Source organism: Chaetura pelagica, unplaced genomic scaffold (assembly GCF_000747805.2).
Source record: "Chaetura pelagica isolate M959 unplaced genomic scaffold, ChaPel_1.0 scaffold85, whole genome shotgun sequence".
Classification (NCBI taxonomy): domain Eukaryota; kingdom Metazoa; phylum Chordata; class Aves; order Apodiformes; family Apodidae; genus Chaetura; species Chaetura pelagica.
Window position 1 is genome coordinate 3,005,094 of NW_009953505.1, and position 17,799 is coordinate 3,022,892.

A 17,799-nucleotide genomic window follows, 5' to 3' on the forward strand; every position below is an offset into this window, starting at 1 on the left:
CAGTGTCACACCAATGCTGTATGGCATTGTGCCAGGGAATCCTCTGGGCTAGTTCCAGTGCTGCAGCCCACTTGGGAACCAAGGGCACTGCTGTACCCAAACACAGTCTCCAGGACTGAAGCCAGCTCAGAGGCCTTGATGCAAAACCATGTGAGGCGGGGCCCTTCTGAATGCCAGACAGACCCCAGTGGGAAAAGTGACTTTCTGGGAAGTGTCTCAGAGGAGAGAGCATGTTGGGGCAACCCTGCAAAATACGATTCAGTCTGAATAACTGGTAGGCAGGTTTCTCAGCAGTATGTTACACCAAGTAAAGTCAGCTGGAAAATGTATTACTCAATGTTGCTATTTACTCATTATAACAATCAGCATAACATCCTTCTGTATGTCTTCCCAGAGCCATGCTCTGCCCATGGCATGTCAGCTGTGACTGGAAGCAAGGACAAGCAAGTTCCCCCTCCAGGCTAAGGAAGAGGAGGAAAATAGGAAACAGCAAAAACAACTGATAAGAAAAAAACAAGGGGCAAAGCAGAGCCAGTAAACAGGTATCAGCCCTACTGAATATCAAACATATGCAATTAATTCCCTGCATGCTAGACTTTCAGTGTATGGGAAACCCAATAGTGACTGCAAGAGCTGTGACAAGCAACTCTCACTCCAACAGCAGGGGGTACCTCCGCTCTGGGCAAGGACAGGGAGGAATTCGGAAATTAATAAGAGTTTGCTCTGCTGTAAATATGCTGTGCTCACAGGCAGGCAAGCAGCCATTTAGCAGAGCTGGTCAGGATATTTCCACTGGGCAACCTCACGTCTCAGAGGAGCTTTCAAACAACACTACAATTAACAGCTAGAGAAATCTGGAGAGTGACGTTATGAATTGTGGCTGCTTGAAAGGTAAGGAAGACAAAAAGGGCTATGGCATCCCCACTGGCTTTCCAGTTCCCCTTGAGGAATTAATTTTTACTATGACCAAGAGAGTGAACTCTGAACTAGAAGAGAACTCTGACCCAACAGACACTAAAACAGGCAGGACTTAACTTCAGAACACATTTTGACCATTTTACATACCATTTATTCTCTCCTCTCTGACTCACAGTTTTATACAGCAAACAGCTTTCCCTTCCCTGCCCAGAGCTCCATTCCAATTAGCTGTGGGCTTCAAGGAGGCTATTGCATCTACACCAGCACAAACTTGTGTAAGAGTAGGGATAACCAGACCCTTTGTTTTTAGAAGCTCAACAGTGGCCTTACTGATTCCCATTGCCAGTCTTTTCCCATTTAATCCTCTTTGAATCCTGTAATTCACAAAAGTTAAACACTCTGCAGAGGTAGTATCTCAGTTTGACCATTATTCTGTTAACATACTTACACAGTGCCAGTTATTGTTACTAACTTTACAATCTTTATTCTGCTATTTTTAAAGAGGTAATAGCTACAGCCTGCATTAAAAATACCTTTCACACTGTAAAAAATAAACAAAACACCACAGACAGTGGAAAAAATACCACAGGCTACAACTTTTCTAGAACCACACACCAGTTTCCCTGATCATAGTAACTCTTTTGAACCCTCACACAATCCAAGGATCTGCACACTGCTTCCAGTTCCCCTTCACAGAACACATGGTAATAGCGGTGGAAAACAGGGCTGATTTCTTGTGATTCCTTGGAGCCAGCTGGAAATGACTCTGTGTCAACACTTCCCCCTTTCTTTTTAGTGCCACCTTTCAGGTGCCAGGGAACCAGCACATCTTGAGAGTGAAAGGAGGTTCGGTTAGTGTGAACAGGCAGTCTGGAGTCTGCTACTGGCTTTGCATTACAGTCTTCATCCTTTGTGTCACTAAGGAGTTGGTCAGAGCACACAGAGTCTTGGCTACTGCTGGCAAGCAGCTGATCACTAGGTGGTCTCTGGGCTGTTCCAGTACTGATTTCCTCCTCTTTGTCTCTACTACCATTCTTTTCCTTAAGGTATTTAGACTTTTTGTTTTTGTATTCTTGTTCCATTGCCCAGACATAGATGAGTGCTGTTCCACCAGGTCTTAGAAGCCGGGCTAGTTCACGGATAGTAGCCAATCTCCTCTCCTGTAACAGAAAACCAAAAGTATGAAACTAGTATATAAACAAAAAGACAGGAGAATGGAATAGCAGCAATTCCTCCTTACTATCACCCCCCAGGATACAATAAAAATCACAGGGATTTTTTTCACTATTAATTTTCATTCATAAGTCCATGACTATGCGCAAGGCAAAACCTTTTCCTGATAATTTTCTTCTTTCCATTTAAAAACTGTGCTGTGCTAAGCAGGATTTCTTGGATGTCTCAGCTCAGTTGGAAATTACATGTCTCTTGAAGAAAGTTGTTCAATATCCAAAATCCCAAATTCAGATCTACCACACCTGATGACACACTTCTTAAGGTTTCAGCTGAAAAGTCTGATTTACAGCTTAGACACAAGTCCTCTGACCACCCAAACAGATACATCAGCCTTCTCCAAAAGACTTCTTCCTACTTTTTTATACTGCATTTGGAAATGCTGCATTTCTGGTACGGAGAAACGACTGAGCCCTATCTCAGATTATGGCTCCATGGTTTAAAAACTTGTTACAATTGCACAGTTTCTGCCAGGAGAAGCTTTACACAGCTCAGAGATACAGCAGAGCATCAAGTACCTTGCAACTCTGCTGTTCTTTGCAGGTGGCCAGTGAAGACACAGATCAAAAAAAACCCATGAGAATCCACTCAAGGTCTGAGCCAGGAAACAACCTATCTCTTGACTCCCAAAGCAGAGCAGACTCCCATGTCATTAATTGTAAGCAGACAAAAAAAAACCACAAACATCTGGATCAAAGTGCCAGTAGGAACAAGGGCACCTGACACGCAGAGGGAGAACGTGGAAAGTCTAAGCAGCATCACAACAGCTTAACTCTGCTCTGACAACTGCTTACACCAAGCACAAACCTTTGATTTTCAACCTCATTTGGTTCTTTCTTTTTGCTTCCATTAGCCCATACTAATAGGTTTTTTATAACTAATTAGTAGCTGTACAACAGTACAGTGGAGCACAGAGAGGGGTAACTGACCGCTGTTGAGAAATGGTGGATCACAGCAATGGAAATGCAGGCGTCACAGGAACCACTGCGGATCGGCACCGCCAGGGCATCGCAGACGAAAGCCTGGAAATTCTTCTCTCCACAAATATCCACCAGGTTTTTGCTGCGATCACAGCCAACCTATAATAGAAAGTGTTTCATTAAGCTCTTCACAAGAGGATAATTACAAGACTCAAAAATTATTTTCACTTGATGCTTACAGTAACAGACTGTCACCACAGTCTCCTATTGAGGTAACACAGTTAAAATAAGAACGAGAGCAAGTGTGAGAAAACTGCCTTAAGTAAGAAGAATATATGGTTCCCAGATATAGACAAAAAGAAAATAAAAGTTGATGCTTACAACTGTCTGCCAACAACCGAACACCAGCAACTGTCCACTGGACACTTCTACACTGCCAACCCTCTACCAAGACAACTGTAAACAGATGGGCAGGTGGAGCTTGTTCAGGACCATGAACAAAACCGGAGGGAGCAGGCAGCTCTGCACACAGTGCTCTGCACTTTGCAAGGAAACTGAATTCTAACCTGAGTACGTGTATTCAATGACAAGTAGCATTCCTCAGGGGTTGGTACTAGGACCAGCACTGTTTAACAGCTTTATTGGCAAGGCTGACAGTGGAATTGAGTGCACCCTCAGCAAGTCTGCTGATGACACCAAACTGTGTGGTATGGTTGACACACTGGATGTAAGGGAGGCCATCTAGAGGGACTGTGACAGGCTTGAGAGGTGGGCCAGTACAAACTGCAGGAAGTTCAATGAGGCCAAGTGTAAGGACCTGCACAGGTAAGGGCAACCCCAAGCAAAAACAGAGGTTGAGCAGAGAATGGATTGAGAACAGCCCTGAGGAAAAGGGCTTGGGGGTGTTAGCTGCTGAGAAGCTCAATGTAAGCCAGCAATGTGTGCTTGCAGCCCAGAAAGCCAATCGTGTGCTGGGCTGCATCAAAAGAAGTGTGGCCAGCAGGTCAAGGGAGGTGATTCTGCCCCTCTACTGTGCTCCCACCTGCAGTGCTGTGTCCAATTCTAGAGCACCCAACACAAGGACATGGAGCTCTTGGAGCAAGTCCGGAGGAGGGCCACAAGTATGATCAGAGGGCTGCAGCACCTCTACTACAAGGACAGGCTGAGAGAGTTAGGGCTGTTCAGCCTGGAAAAGAGAAGGCTCAGGGGAGACCTCACAGCAGCCTTCCAGCAACTGAAAGGGCTACAGGAAAACTGGGGAGGGGCTTTTTACAAGGTCTTGTCATGGCAGGAGGAGGTGGAATGGATTTAAACTAAAAGAAGGTAGATTTAGATTTGAAGATTAGGAAGAAATTCTTTGGTGTGAGCAAGGTGAGACTCTGGAACAGGCTGCCTAGTGAAGCTGTGGATTGTGGATCCCAGTAAGTGTTCAAGGCCAGTTTGGATGGGGCTCTGAGCAACCTGGTCTAGTGGAAGGTATCCCAGCCCATGCAGGAGGGGCTGAACTAGATGATGTTTAAGGTCCCTTCCAACTCAAACCAGTCTATCATTCTAAGTGCTCAGGTACAGTCCTCTTTACCTTCAGTGTCACAATCCACAAAAATTTAAGCACAAAATAATCTTCCAAGGTTCTGTACAGTCCAAATGATGTGACGCTTAAGAATCATTCCAGGACCTCTCATAAAATGTTTCTTTTTTTCCCTGCTTTGAACTTTGCCCAGTGTCCATGTCAAAGTTGGTAAGAAAAAGCACCTACAAAGTTTTTTACATGCTTGTGTAAAAACAATAAATCCAAACTATCAAGACACCCTTCTGAAAGAACAAACAGAGCAAGACATGCAGCACCCTCATTTTTATGTCTATCATGTACACTGAATACTCAAACCAAAGCCCTGCTACCAAGTCATATATCAAACTCAGCTTGCATGAGAATATTACATTTATTTTGGTTTTCAATGATCAGCAGCAAGTAGATAGCAGGGAACAGATTCAGAATCCTAAGTAATTACTGCTGACAGTGTTTACTGCATTTGACAAAAAAAGAATACTAAATCACCCTTGATGCAAGCAGAATAGCAAACAACTTGCTCTGGTTAATCAACCCAGCAGAGGCAACAGTACCACTAAAATTAAAAATCTCTTTTGCAATGATTAGTGAAGATGTATTTATTTTCCATCACAATTTTTCATTTTATCAGTTCAAATAATTTTAGCTTTCTGTCTACCATCACGGTTTTGAAGAAAATCAGGATTCTGTTCCACTCATGTCCTGAAAGCTTCCAGGTGAACTGCTTCCTAGTCAGGTCCCTGAATTTCAGTCCAAAAGAAATGAAACTGTGGTGAAAATGCCAGCCTGACAAGCCAAGATAATCCTCCACAGAAAGAGTACTATGAATATTGTCCTACCGATTAGCTCTTAATAGACCTGAAAAGATCAATCCTAACATTGCTTTCTTCCCATTTATTTGTTGGCCTCATCTTCACATTTACTGAAGTACTGAGTGTACAGTGTTATGTATGAACAAAAAAAGCAAACTCTTGTTTACTTGGAAGTAAACATAAAGCCCCATCATTTCACGCTGGAAGCCAACCAAGGTGTCTTCAAATTACTCCCATCACGGAATGGATTTAGAAGACAATCTGCATGTTAGAGATTCCACGCCTCATTACCAGTGCCTTCAACTACATTTGCAATTAAGACATGCAATTAGCATGCAGTATTTAATATAACTCAAAGGAGCAAATTCACTGCTGGCAGAAGGAAGGGGAAGAATACCTGCAACTTCCACTGACAACAAGATTTCCCAGAAAGAACTGCTTTGGCCTCACATGTCTATAGAAAAACAAGCTGGATAATGGAACTCAATTCTTTCCTCCCAAAATGACCTTGAGAAGGACTACAGTGTATGTTGATGAAATCCAATGAACTGAGAAGGAAAACAAAGGCATGACTACCAGAATGTGAAGTCCTCATTTGCATCTAAATTATATCAAATAATTACGAAGTCAGGCTTACTTGTATTGTCATCCTTCACGCAAAGATTCTGTTTCATAATGAAAAAGAAACCTTGAAATGGATCTCTTTGAAATGTATGGCTGCTCTGAAATAGCTATATTAGGCTAAAATTGTACATGGTTTTAAATGTAAATGTTGTTAAAGGTGCTATGCATATTTACATAAATGCTGAACGTAGGGAGTCACCACAGATATACCTGGTGGTGGAGCTAAACCAATTTAGCAATCTGACTAGAATTATCTCTGCATGGTATTTAAAAATAATTATAATCACCACATTCTTGCATTTTGAGCTTACAAGAAACACACAGTCATTATGAAACAAAATACACTGGTTTCAGTCCCTTAGAAAACAGTAAGCTAGCAAAGAGCAGCTAACTTCAGTGGTGCAATGCCACCTTACAGCTATGATTTTTATGAGTATAGAAAACATTTACAGCAAGGGGCAGAGACCGCAAACTCAACTCTTCCCAGTTACTAACTGATTTCTACATTCTGAAGCTCATGTAACAACTGTGATTTGTCTAAGTTTACAGCAGCTCTGTACTGGATTCCTGGGAACTGCATAACACTGGCAGATATCCCATCCTGCTCCTTTGCACTCCCAGGCACCTACCTCCACTGCCAGGAGTAGGTAAACTAAGTTTTATATTTTCTATTTAATGCAGAGGTTTGGAATAGATCATTAGGGGGCAATAGACAATAAATAACTAGCTTGGTTTATAATGGTGCTGCAAATCTGCAAGAGATAAATCCTCTTGCAAGCTTAAATAAAGATATGTAAAGATAGGTCAATGTTGCCTACCATTACATGTTTTCTTTCTATGTTATCTCATTATAACTAACTCTATCTGGTAGAATTATTTCATTTAAGTATCTGGACACCTGATTGATTCAGCACATTAGAAAATGATGAAGAAAACAACATGTAATTCTGAAATCCAGCCGCCAAACAGAATTATGTGGCTCCCTGGAGAAACACCTCAGCTGTAACTAATAGCATGAGAGCTTCAAGGAACCAAATTACATTCCAGCAAACATATACGTAGAAAGAGACACCAGCACAGCCACAGCAAGACAGACAAAGCTCCTTGCCCTAGTCGGTCTAAGTCAGGTCTTTAGCATTTCTTTCACATAGTACTTTGGTGTTCCATTCCATAGAGTCAGTGTCTCTGTGGAAACAAAGTGCTACATCTCAAATGTGAAGTTCATTTCTCAATAACAAAGCCTCAAAACCAAGTTGAGCAGTTCAGCTCCCATTCTGGTTTTGTGCTGCTATTGCCCAGCTCCTACTGAGATCTCTTCATTCCTACTCTTGAGAGAAAATGGCAGGAAAGGTTCCTCTGCCTCATGATCACTAAATACATAGTGAACTCAACTTCCACAAGTTAGTTTTGTTTTTCCTGCTTTTACCCACTACAAAGTCGTTCCAATAGGAATTTGTTCTCAATCAACATGGACCCAGCATATCTAAAACCCACCCACCATTATGCAACCATATCACAGCAAATCTTCACCTTCTATCTCTTTACCAAACCCTGGCAAAATCAAACTTGTACACAGTTCCAGCAGATCCCAGTTGGGGGCAGTAATGCAGAAAACAGACAGAGGCACATCTCATGGAAAAGGGTGTCTTACAAGCTCATGTGAAATACAAGCAACATTACTGATTACCTTTGAATGACATGCACTACAGAAACAGGAATGTCTGTATTAAAGGAAAGTATTTGGGCACCTACACTGCCCTCATTTTTCTTCTTAGCATCAAAATTCTGGCAAGGAGAGCAATTTCTTCATATATATATATATAAAGAAAAAATATCTACCCAATAGTATCTTCAGTTATTTATTACTGGATTTCCCATGAGTTTATCAGTTCAATTACAAGTGCAAAGTCACAAAACTGAAAGGCTTTGAAGTCTTTGACTCACATCCTACCACCAGGATGCTGAACATTCCTGGGGGGATTTACATATCACCACACCTACCTGAATGCTGGAAACCTGGAGACAGAGCTAATGCTCATAAAAATTGATGAGATACGTTGCAATGATGTCAACTGGGTCTGGAATGAAACCCTTGTGGTGGTGGGGGATGGGTAAGGCTGAAATGTAGCATTCTGTAAAAATAACGGCCCTGCTTACAGATTTTAATATTGTGCTTGAAAGCACTTAGGTATAAACAGTTAATAATTCCCCAAAATGAGATTCAATGGGGAGGGGATTGTGCAAAAAACCCCAAATAAATCCTAAAATAATTTCTCTCTTTTTCTTTCATTCAAATAATAAAAAAGCTGTGAGAGACAGAAAATGCAATCTGAAACTTGATTAAATTTAATCTGTCTCCAGTCTTTGTCCTAGCTACATCAGACTTGGATTCCAACTCTTGCTAAAACATTCTTAAGCTGCATTTCTGTTTGTCATGAAATTGCTGTTCTTTCACTGTGTCAGAATAATGCAGCCATTACAACACTTACTTTCATTGAGCATAACGGGACTCACATGTATTTCATTATCACACAATCATACTCAAGTAGATAAGGCTGTGTGTAATCATCCAAAGAAATTGAAGCAAATCCAATAGTATAGGCCACAGTGGAGACATTTTCAGACAATGCCTGAAAATTAAAACCATCAAGAGTGCTACCTTAGCTTTGATGTACCATTGGTGCTACTACTTAAAGTATCTTATCGAAAAATGTACAGTAAATTTATAGCACACAGTTTGCCTTCAGGAAGTGTTTGCCTCAGGTTTTCAGTATTTCTGAGTCAAAAGACACCAAGCTACATGGCTGTAATGGCAGTGCTCTATGCAACCCCTACGTAACTTCCAATTTCACAGCATTGCTTTATTGCTTCTTTCCCAATAGGACCTGGGCTAAGAGTCCTAGTGCACTGTGCATAAAAACTTACCAAAAGCCAAGCAATTGCTGTGACAGAAAGCAATGATTGTGCAGCAATGTCTTAAGCTTCTGCCTGGATTTTATGCCCCCACATCAAGAGGAGTAAATGAGGGAGGACACTGATACCCTATAACTAGAGAGTACTCTCCTCATCCCAATGATGCACCTGATTAACAAAGTATATTCTTTAATCCCTCACCCTTGGATCTATGCCCAGTTCCTGGAAAATGGAACACAATATGGAAAACAGCTCTGTATAATCAGACCTTTCTGTTGAGCCGTAGTAAGAACCCAGGAGGACAATAAAAAAGTGGGAAAGACTGCTCCTTTCTCCCTCAGATTAGAAGAATGGTTGAACAGGCTGATTCATCCAATACAGTCACCACAGCAAGGAGGTGGGCTTCCAGTCATGGTACCAGATGTACAAGACAGGCACATCGCTAACATTGGTTCTACACTACTTCCTATAGAAGAGTACAGCAAGGGAACAGAGCTAAAAATCCCATTAGGAAATATATGAATAGTAGTTTCCTGTAAATCCAAATCCACAAAATAAAAAACTGACGTCAGTCACTTCTGCAGTCACAGAAACAGCAAAGTGTTTAAAGTAGTATCTTGCTTCAAGTAATAGCCATTACCAGTTGCTTTACAGAAAGATGCATAAAAAATACCCAAGACACTTCACTCCCTAAAAAGTTGACCATAAGAAAGATGTCTCGCTAAATCCTGTCTACTGGCACTTTTCTTCAGGACAAATAATGAGGCTTTGTATTACCTATGAACAAAGTGATCTTGTGTCTATTGGAAGAATCAGACCCAATCCCTATGACTGCTCAGCGCTTGGCTTTCTGGCCCTTTGTGACAGTGTGATCCCTCTGATAAATGGCACCAAATGTGCCCAATGTAATTTGTCTTCTCAGCAGAAAACAGACCAGTGCAGTTTAGCCTGCTCCCAAACCAGGTCCCCTGGGATCATCTCATCCTCACTAGCAAAATCTACTCATATCCATGCTAGGTGTTCTACGTGACAGCCACTGCTAACACTTCATCAGTACTGAATGACATCCAACAGCCCTGCCTTCCTTTATGTCCAAAGTACTCTAACACCACACTATTCCTCTCACCCACAGTAATTTGCTTTTCTTAGTCGTTTTGAAGTACCTTGTCAAAAGTTTAAAAATATCTGTAAATAAAATATATAACTTTTTTTTCTTTAACCACACTGACATATAAAAATAAGAATAGTAGAAAGAAGTCACATCCATCCTCCTGAGACTCTGTGCTTGCTTGTAGAAGAAAATTAGCAAATGCAAAGTCTAAAGTCTGGCTCCAACAAGAAGAACTAGTTGTCATCAGTAGAAAAGGAAAACATCAAGGGAGGCCAACTGAACAAAGCAATTCCCAGATTCTGTTTTTCAGCTGTCTCAATTGCTTCTTTAAAACTTTCCTCCCTTTCACTGTTATTTTTCACATTTTGGATTTCTCCTGCAGGCACATATGAAATGAGATAACTCCTAAAATAAGGAAGAAGAGGAGCTGGCTTTCATCTGACTGCCAGTAGATAGTGATCTTTCTTTCCCTTGGTTGTTTTACCTGTGGGCTCCAAAAGACAGACTGCTGCTGGCAATTTCTCAACACAGCATCTTGCAGAGATTTTGCCTTAAAAGCCTTCCACAAACCTACACAACAGCAATTGACCAAATTCATCCTGGGACCAGGTGACCTTCATGGTACCCTGATAAAACTTTTCTCCTCTCTAGTTAGGTTTGCTGGTTTTCCTTACAGGAGTCAGGAGTGACAGACTGAAATGTACTACACATTAATAACTATTTTCAGGCCACAGAAGCCAGGCATAAGCATGCCTACTTATAAATCAGTTTATTTTGTTCTAGCTTATAAAAACAGTAATGGAAGCAAATCCATTACTAACACAGACAAGGCTGTAAATAGTAACTTAAGTTTTCTAGCTCAATATAAATAGCAGGACAGAAACTCCTGAAACAGACAAACAAGTCTGACTTCTATTATTAATAATTAATGTTTTGCCTTACATAGATGTTCTCAAGCCTGATAGATTTCTGAGTTTCACCGTACAAGCACATGAAAGAATCAGACAATTCTGGAACAGGGGAGGGTAGTTACCATAATGCACACCTCTCACAAAGATTTATTTCAGGTAAAAACAATTGAAGTTTGACCATTGCAAAAAAGTCTTTGAAATATTTGCAATAAAAACTGATTCTTGATTCATATTTGTATGTGCTCAATGTCTCCCTCATAGGAAGGAGAGAAGTACAGACTGTGAGACGAGAAAGATTATGAGAAAATCAGCAAGAATGATGTCAGAACTGTTTAGAAGTGAAAAAAAGGAAGTGAAAGACCAGAAATCTGTGCTAAAATTGAGATTCCTCCATGAATATTATGTTGGCATGTTTACTAAGTTTAAACATCACAAACATGGCATCATTCAAAAATGAGCCATGCCACCAGGGCAAAGGGAACTGAAGAGCATATATGGAAATAGTACTGCCCATGGAGATATCAGGGACATGTACATTGCATTCCCTACCCACCAGCCAAGTGAAAAACTTGTTGGAAGCATTCAAACTGCCCAACCATTTTCCATTGTAGTAAGCCTACTCAAAAACAAGAAAGGCTAAAGCATCTGTTAAATTTTTTCAATCCACTGCATTACTAATATTTTTATGAACATATTTTGACTTGCAAAGCAAAACTGGCTTTGAAAAAAGAGAAGGTTAATGCACATAAAGAATGGATGGATGTGGAAACTTAACACAATTGGTAACTGATCTTGGATCAGGAAAAAGCTTTCTGCTCTTGGCACATTTCCCACAACTGAAGCTCCAACATGCTATAACTGCATGATGGAATAAACTCCGTTACCAATGAAAAGAAATGACAGTAGCTACTACTTACCATGTACAAATCCTTGTTTATGCCTAGGTATTTCCCATTACCACAACCAACATCAGCCACAATTGAGCCTTTTGGTAGAGACCTGAGAAACTCTACAATCTGGGGCCATGGGCTATGCCTGGTACTGCTGAAGTGTGTGGCAATCTCTTCGTACACCTTGTGTACATATTCTTGCTCCAGCTTCGAGGCCTCCATCTCACTGTGGGGAAATGAAGGTTGTACCTGTCTTTGCAGTCCTTTCTGGCTGTCACAGACAAATGGGTAAACTAGATAAGCAACAGATACACAAACAATAATTATTTTACAAATAATTCCTGGTTGGTTAAATTTATTTAGCTAAATAAAATTAGAAATGCCATATCAAAATGCAAATAAATGCTCTGCTCCTCCTTTTACTTTTTAAAAACTGAAATGCAGGTCAAACTGCAGAAGCATTTGATAACCTTAAAACAAGCAACCTGCCCACATGTACTGGAGGCTGTTTGGAGTGATAATTAATCCTGCTACGTTAAGTGGGTTTATGTTTTAACAACTTAGACAGTGTGCCTCATATCAAAGATCATGACATCATTGCAATTCAGTCTCTACAATTTCATTCTGAGGGCACAAATGGACCTGAATTCATGTAATCATTGAGTCACCTGTCTATTATTATCTGCACTGTCCTAAGGCACTTCCATGGCTCTATCACTGCAGATCTGACTGCTTCTCCTTCTCTAATGAACTTATTTTCACAGAACTACAGTCCCAATCAAATAAAAAAAAACAAAACAAAATGATCAAAACTGACAGGAACCTGAAGAACAGCAGCTACTTCTTATCTGTTATATTATTCTGATATTTGAGGTGTCAGTGACATGCATGAGATCAGATTACTTGCTTGGCTCTGGAGTAAGCTAAATGCCTTCCTGTTCAGAGAAACTCCAGCAACCACACAGATGCAACCCATGCAAGACACGTAGCACACCTAACCCTGAGCCATTCAGAAATAGCTACAAGGACTGCCAAAACTACCCAAAGAAATCACTTCAAGACACTTACTGCAATTGCAAGGGCTTCTCCTCACTTTTCTGAATGTAAATGATGTCCTTGTTTCCCTTCGACTAAGTGTTAAATCTCTAACATCGGCAGTGATTGTTCCAACCTTTTGCCCAAGCTCAGATGCTTGAATGACATCATATTTTCGGGGTGTAATCCTAAAAAAAAAGTAACAGAAAACAAAAGAATAATTCAATTTGCATCAGAAAAAAAAATCCATCTTTCTAAGAAGACAATTCTTACATACTGCGACAACTGTGATTATGCTATTTAATGTACTGCAGCTTCTCAGCTCTCAATTTATTCAACTTCAGAGAAAAAAACTAGGAGCTGACTCAAACTAGTGACGTTTATTAAAGCGTTCTTTAATTGCAAGTAATTACATTCACTTTTCCTCTCTCCCTTTCCTTCCATAAATTTTGATTGTTTATTTTTCTAGGAGTTACATTTTTTATATTAAAAAAATATTTGTTAAAGATAAAATATACTACTAAAAATGGTGGCTAAGGGTATGAAAGCATAGAATTGGCTTAGGTCTACATTAGCAGATTGAAGTTTCTTGTTACAAATGGGTCTATGCTCTGCAACAGAATTGCTTCTCAATTTATTGACAGCAGAAGATGCAAAGAAGGTAGCATTTCAGAGACGTGCTAAAATGCCTGAAAGGAGAAACTCTGCTGTGGGTCCTTCTTCATCAAAATCTACCAATTAATCAAGCAAACAGAGCAGAGCTTCTTAAGCTACTTCTGGCTTTGGCATATGTCTTAATGGAACACAAAAACATTTTTGCAAGGACAAAATTAATAACATGAAAATGCTTTGGAACTTTCTTAGGGTGACAAAAGTTTCAAATAATTTTATGAAGGGGCTTACAGAATGAAAAAGTACCAAAACCAAAAATTTTTAATAGCTCTACAGATGGATCTCTCTCAAAGCTGAGAAGAGGAAAATGAGAAATTAAACTGCAAAACACAACATGAAAAAAGAGAAACAGCTGCACCCATATATGACTTCCCATCACTTGCACATGAGAAAAAGTGGATACTCTTGGAACAAAATGGAGTATCTTCAGGGAAACAGCTTAGCAGTTCAAAGCTGTTACTGTCACACTGAAATGCTTCCTCAATTTACGTCACCAAGGAGATTAACAAGGAAATTTCCTAAAAAAAAAAAAAAGCTAAGGAATTGCCCTCTCAGTGACGTTCTTTCAGAGCTGCTGACTTTGAAATACATGATTCCCTGATTCCCAGCAGGACAAACTCTCAGTATAAATTTGACATCCATATTGGCTAGCTGAGTTTAACCCTTTTTGGTTGAGCCAAAAGAGGAAAAAAACATGTCTTACATCTTTTAATAATGCAGAGCATTCAGCTGCATCTCAAATTTCTGCTGGATTTTTTTTTTACAGGTGACATGAAGCTGTTGATGAGTGCCTGTACTTATCCAAGAATGATCCAAATGACTGAGCAGCGTTCCCATACTTTGCTGTACGTCTCTAATCCAGTCATAGGGTAAAAAAGTGCAGGTCCCTTCTATCTGTAAATCTGGGATCTTCAGTTTAAATACAGCTTATGTTAGTGGTTCCCAAAAGACAATAATCCTTTGAGGGCATAATTGAGTTAAGTAATAATCTCATTCCAGTTCCTAGTAGGCAGGTATGCTACCACAGCCTAAATACCTGCTGACAACTGCTGCAAGTGCCCTGTGTGCATCCTTCTCCCTCCTGGGAGTTTGGCTGCCCAGTGCCAGCTCAGGAGGAGTAGAGCTGGTTACCTTGGAGAAAGGTTGTATGTTTAGGGAGTGTTTAAATTGTATAGAGCTTGATTATAATGATGATAAAGTTGAGACTTTATAATTACAGTGATTTTTAAAGTTGAGACACTGGTTAATAGAGTCCCTTGGGAGACAGTCCTGATGGGCAACGGGGTCTAAGAAGACTGGATGGTCTTCAAGAAGTAAACCTTAAAGGCCCAGGAGAAGCTGTCCCCATATGTTGTAAGATTAAAGGGCAGGGAAGATGGCTGGCCTGGTTGAACAGGGAGATTTTTATGGGACTTAGCAAAGAAAAAAGGGTTTACCACCTTTGAAAGAAAGGACAAGCAACTCAAGAGGTCTACTACAGAGATCTTTTTAAGTCATACAGAGAAAATCAGAAAGGCAAAAGCTAAGTTAGAGCTCAACTTGGTCACTGACATAAGGAACAACAAAAAAGTTTTACAAATTCATCAACAATAAAAAAAGAGGCCCGAAAAAATCATGGCATAGACAAGCGTACTCTGCACTGGGTAAAAAAGTGGCTGGATGGCCAGGCCCAGAGACTTGTGGTAAATGGGGTCAAATCTAGTTGGTGGCTGGTCACCAGTGGTGTCCCTCAGGGCTCAGTTTTGGGGCCAGTCTTGTTCAACATCTTTATCAGTGATCTGGATGAGGGGATTGAATGCACCCTCAGGAAGTTTACACGACACCAAAACTGGGTGCGAGTGTTGATCTGCTAGAGGGTAGGAAGGCTCTACAGAGGGACTGGACAGGCTGGATTGATGGGCCAAGGCCAACTGTACAAGGTTCAATAAGGACAAGTGCTGGGTCCTGCATTTCAGTCACAACAACCCCAGGCAACACTACAGGCTTGGGGAAGAGTGGATGGAGAGCTGCCCAGCAGAAAAGGACCTGGGGGTGCTGTCTGAGAGCCAGATGAACGTGAGCCAGCAGTGTGCCCAGGTGGCCAAGAAGGCCAATGGCATCCTGGCCTGTATCAGGAATACTGTGGCCAGCAGAAGTAGGGAAGTAACCGTGCCCTTGTCCTCAGCATTGGTGAGGCTGCACCTCGAGTTCTGTGTTCAGTTCTGGGCCTCTCACTACAGGAAGGACACTGAGGTGCTGGAGCATGTCCAGAGAAGAGCCACCAAGCTGGTGAAGGGTAGAGAGAACAAGTCATACAAGGAGCAGCTGAAGCAACTGGGGATGTTTAGTTTTGTGAAGAGGAGGCTGAAGGAAGACCTCATTACCCTCTACAAATACCTGAAAGGAGGTTGTAGAGAGGTGGGTGTTGGCCTCTTCTCCTAAGTAAATAACAATAGGACCAGAAGAAATGGTCTGCAGTATGGGAGGTTTAGATTGGATATTAGGAAGAATTTCTATACTGAAAGAATGGTCAGGCACTCCAAGAGCCTAGCCAGGGAGGTAGCTGTTGGCGGTATTCAAGAAACACGTAGATGTGAGACTTCAGGGTATCTCTAGTGGCCAAGGTTGTGGGGTTTTTTGTGGATGCTTTTTGGTGGGGTGTGTTTTTGTTTGTTGGCTTTTTTAGTTTTGTATTGATGGTTGGTCTCCATGATCTCAGATATCCTTTCCATCCACAATGATTCTGTGATTCTGTGAAACTGAGTCACTTGTCAGGTCAGGGGCAAAGACTACAGTCAAGAAAATTACTGTGCCGTACTCCTAGCCAGAATATTTTTCACTGCACTGTATAATGCAGCTTTATCAGGAAAGTGTCTCTAAAGCAGCTGGGAAGAGTTCCCTTTGTCACTCTCATGTCCTCTGTGCAGGGGAAGTCACTTTCTTAAACGAGCCCTTCTCTAAAGACTTTGGCACATATGATTCAAGGAGAAAAGCTGTGGGCTGAAAAGAGAAGGGAAATGTTGAAGATAATTGCTCTACAATCAATTCCTTGCCAGTTCAGAGTCATTGAGGACTTTCACATTACAGATGTGAGAGTGATTTCCAAGTGAAACTTCACTTGTAACAGCAGCAGGAAACAGCAGCTTTGGGACTGGCAATTAGCTTCCTAAAATCCCTAATTTCTTCAGTTTAACCTGAGCAGCATCTGAGCTGACTGAAATTTTGTATAATAATTAAAATGTTACTTGATGTCTTTCAGGGCAATTTTAAATATAAAATGTCATTCACAAAGCAAACACACAACGTATTTTTCTATCATGAGCAATGCAAGGACTCTCACACATACCCATGTGTCCACAAGTATCTGGACTCCCCAGTCATCACCAACAAACTGCATCGGGGCAGCATAATTGCTACTGTACGGCCATCAGGGTGTTTGAAATCCATCACAATCTAAAAGGAAACAAAACCAGCCACCATGAATGAACATGACTTACAGAGTTTCATATATATGCCAGACACTTTCAAGTCCCAGTTTTGCCTCTTCAATGTGTTAATCAGAATAATGCCACGGAATCTCCTAGGGATGCAAAAGCCTCTTGGGTTTCTGTCCTTAAAATCTCTCCCTTTCAGGACTGTGTTCAAAAATCCAAGGCAGTCACAAATATTCATGTATATAATTAAAATACTAAATATATATTTTTAAATTTTACACAACAAGCACAGTTTCCCAAGATCCTGACTACCAGACCAACCTTTTATTATTTGCCACCTGGCTTCTAGCCATGGCAATATATTGAGGTAACACTTTTAGCTTTATTCTAATTTCACAGCCCAGATGGCAGTGCTACATTTTGCTTCTGCTTGGGATAGGAATGTTAACCTTTTACATTTCCCAAATGAGAAAATCTTGCTGTGGAAAATAAGGAGCAGGTCATTTAAGCAAGCCAAACAAATTACAGAAGGCTTACCTAAAAAGGAAAGGGGTCAAAAACTATTCAAGTCAGCACTTCCTGCTACCCTGAAGAATTAGCACCATGAAAGTGCTGCCACCTGATTTGTAACATACTAAGCAGATTTACTATGGTCTGCCAGATTGAAACAAATTAAGCAGTTCTGCTTCTGCATACAGATACTTTTAACAAAGAGGAAACACTGGTGCAATGATCAGTCATTCAGCACAAAAAAACCCAGCAAGACAGAGACTGAATAAGCAA

General features: G+C 40.8%; 1 protein-coding gene across 1 annotated transcript in view; it reads right to left on the reverse strand.

Annotated features, from left to right (window-relative positions):
- Positions 1-1,508: 1,508 nt before the first annotated feature.
- The window catches only part of ALKBH8 (alkB, alkylation repair homolog 8 (E. coli)), a 43,606-nt gene continuing 27,315 nt past the window's right edge, over positions 1,509-17,799 (reverse strand). The window contains exons 7-11 of the mRNA XM_009999388.1: positions 16,929-17,035; positions 12,965-13,119; positions 11,924-12,189; positions 3,078-3,227; positions 1,509-2,078 (exon numbers count right to left, since the gene is read on the reverse strand). Of these exons, the coding sequence (XP_009997690.1) occupies positions 1,509-2,078; positions 3,078-3,227; positions 11,924-12,189; positions 12,965-13,119; positions 16,929-17,035 (1,248 nt within the window). The remainder of the gene's footprint in view (positions 2,079-3,077; positions 3,228-11,923; positions 12,190-12,964; positions 13,120-16,928; positions 17,036-17,799) is intronic.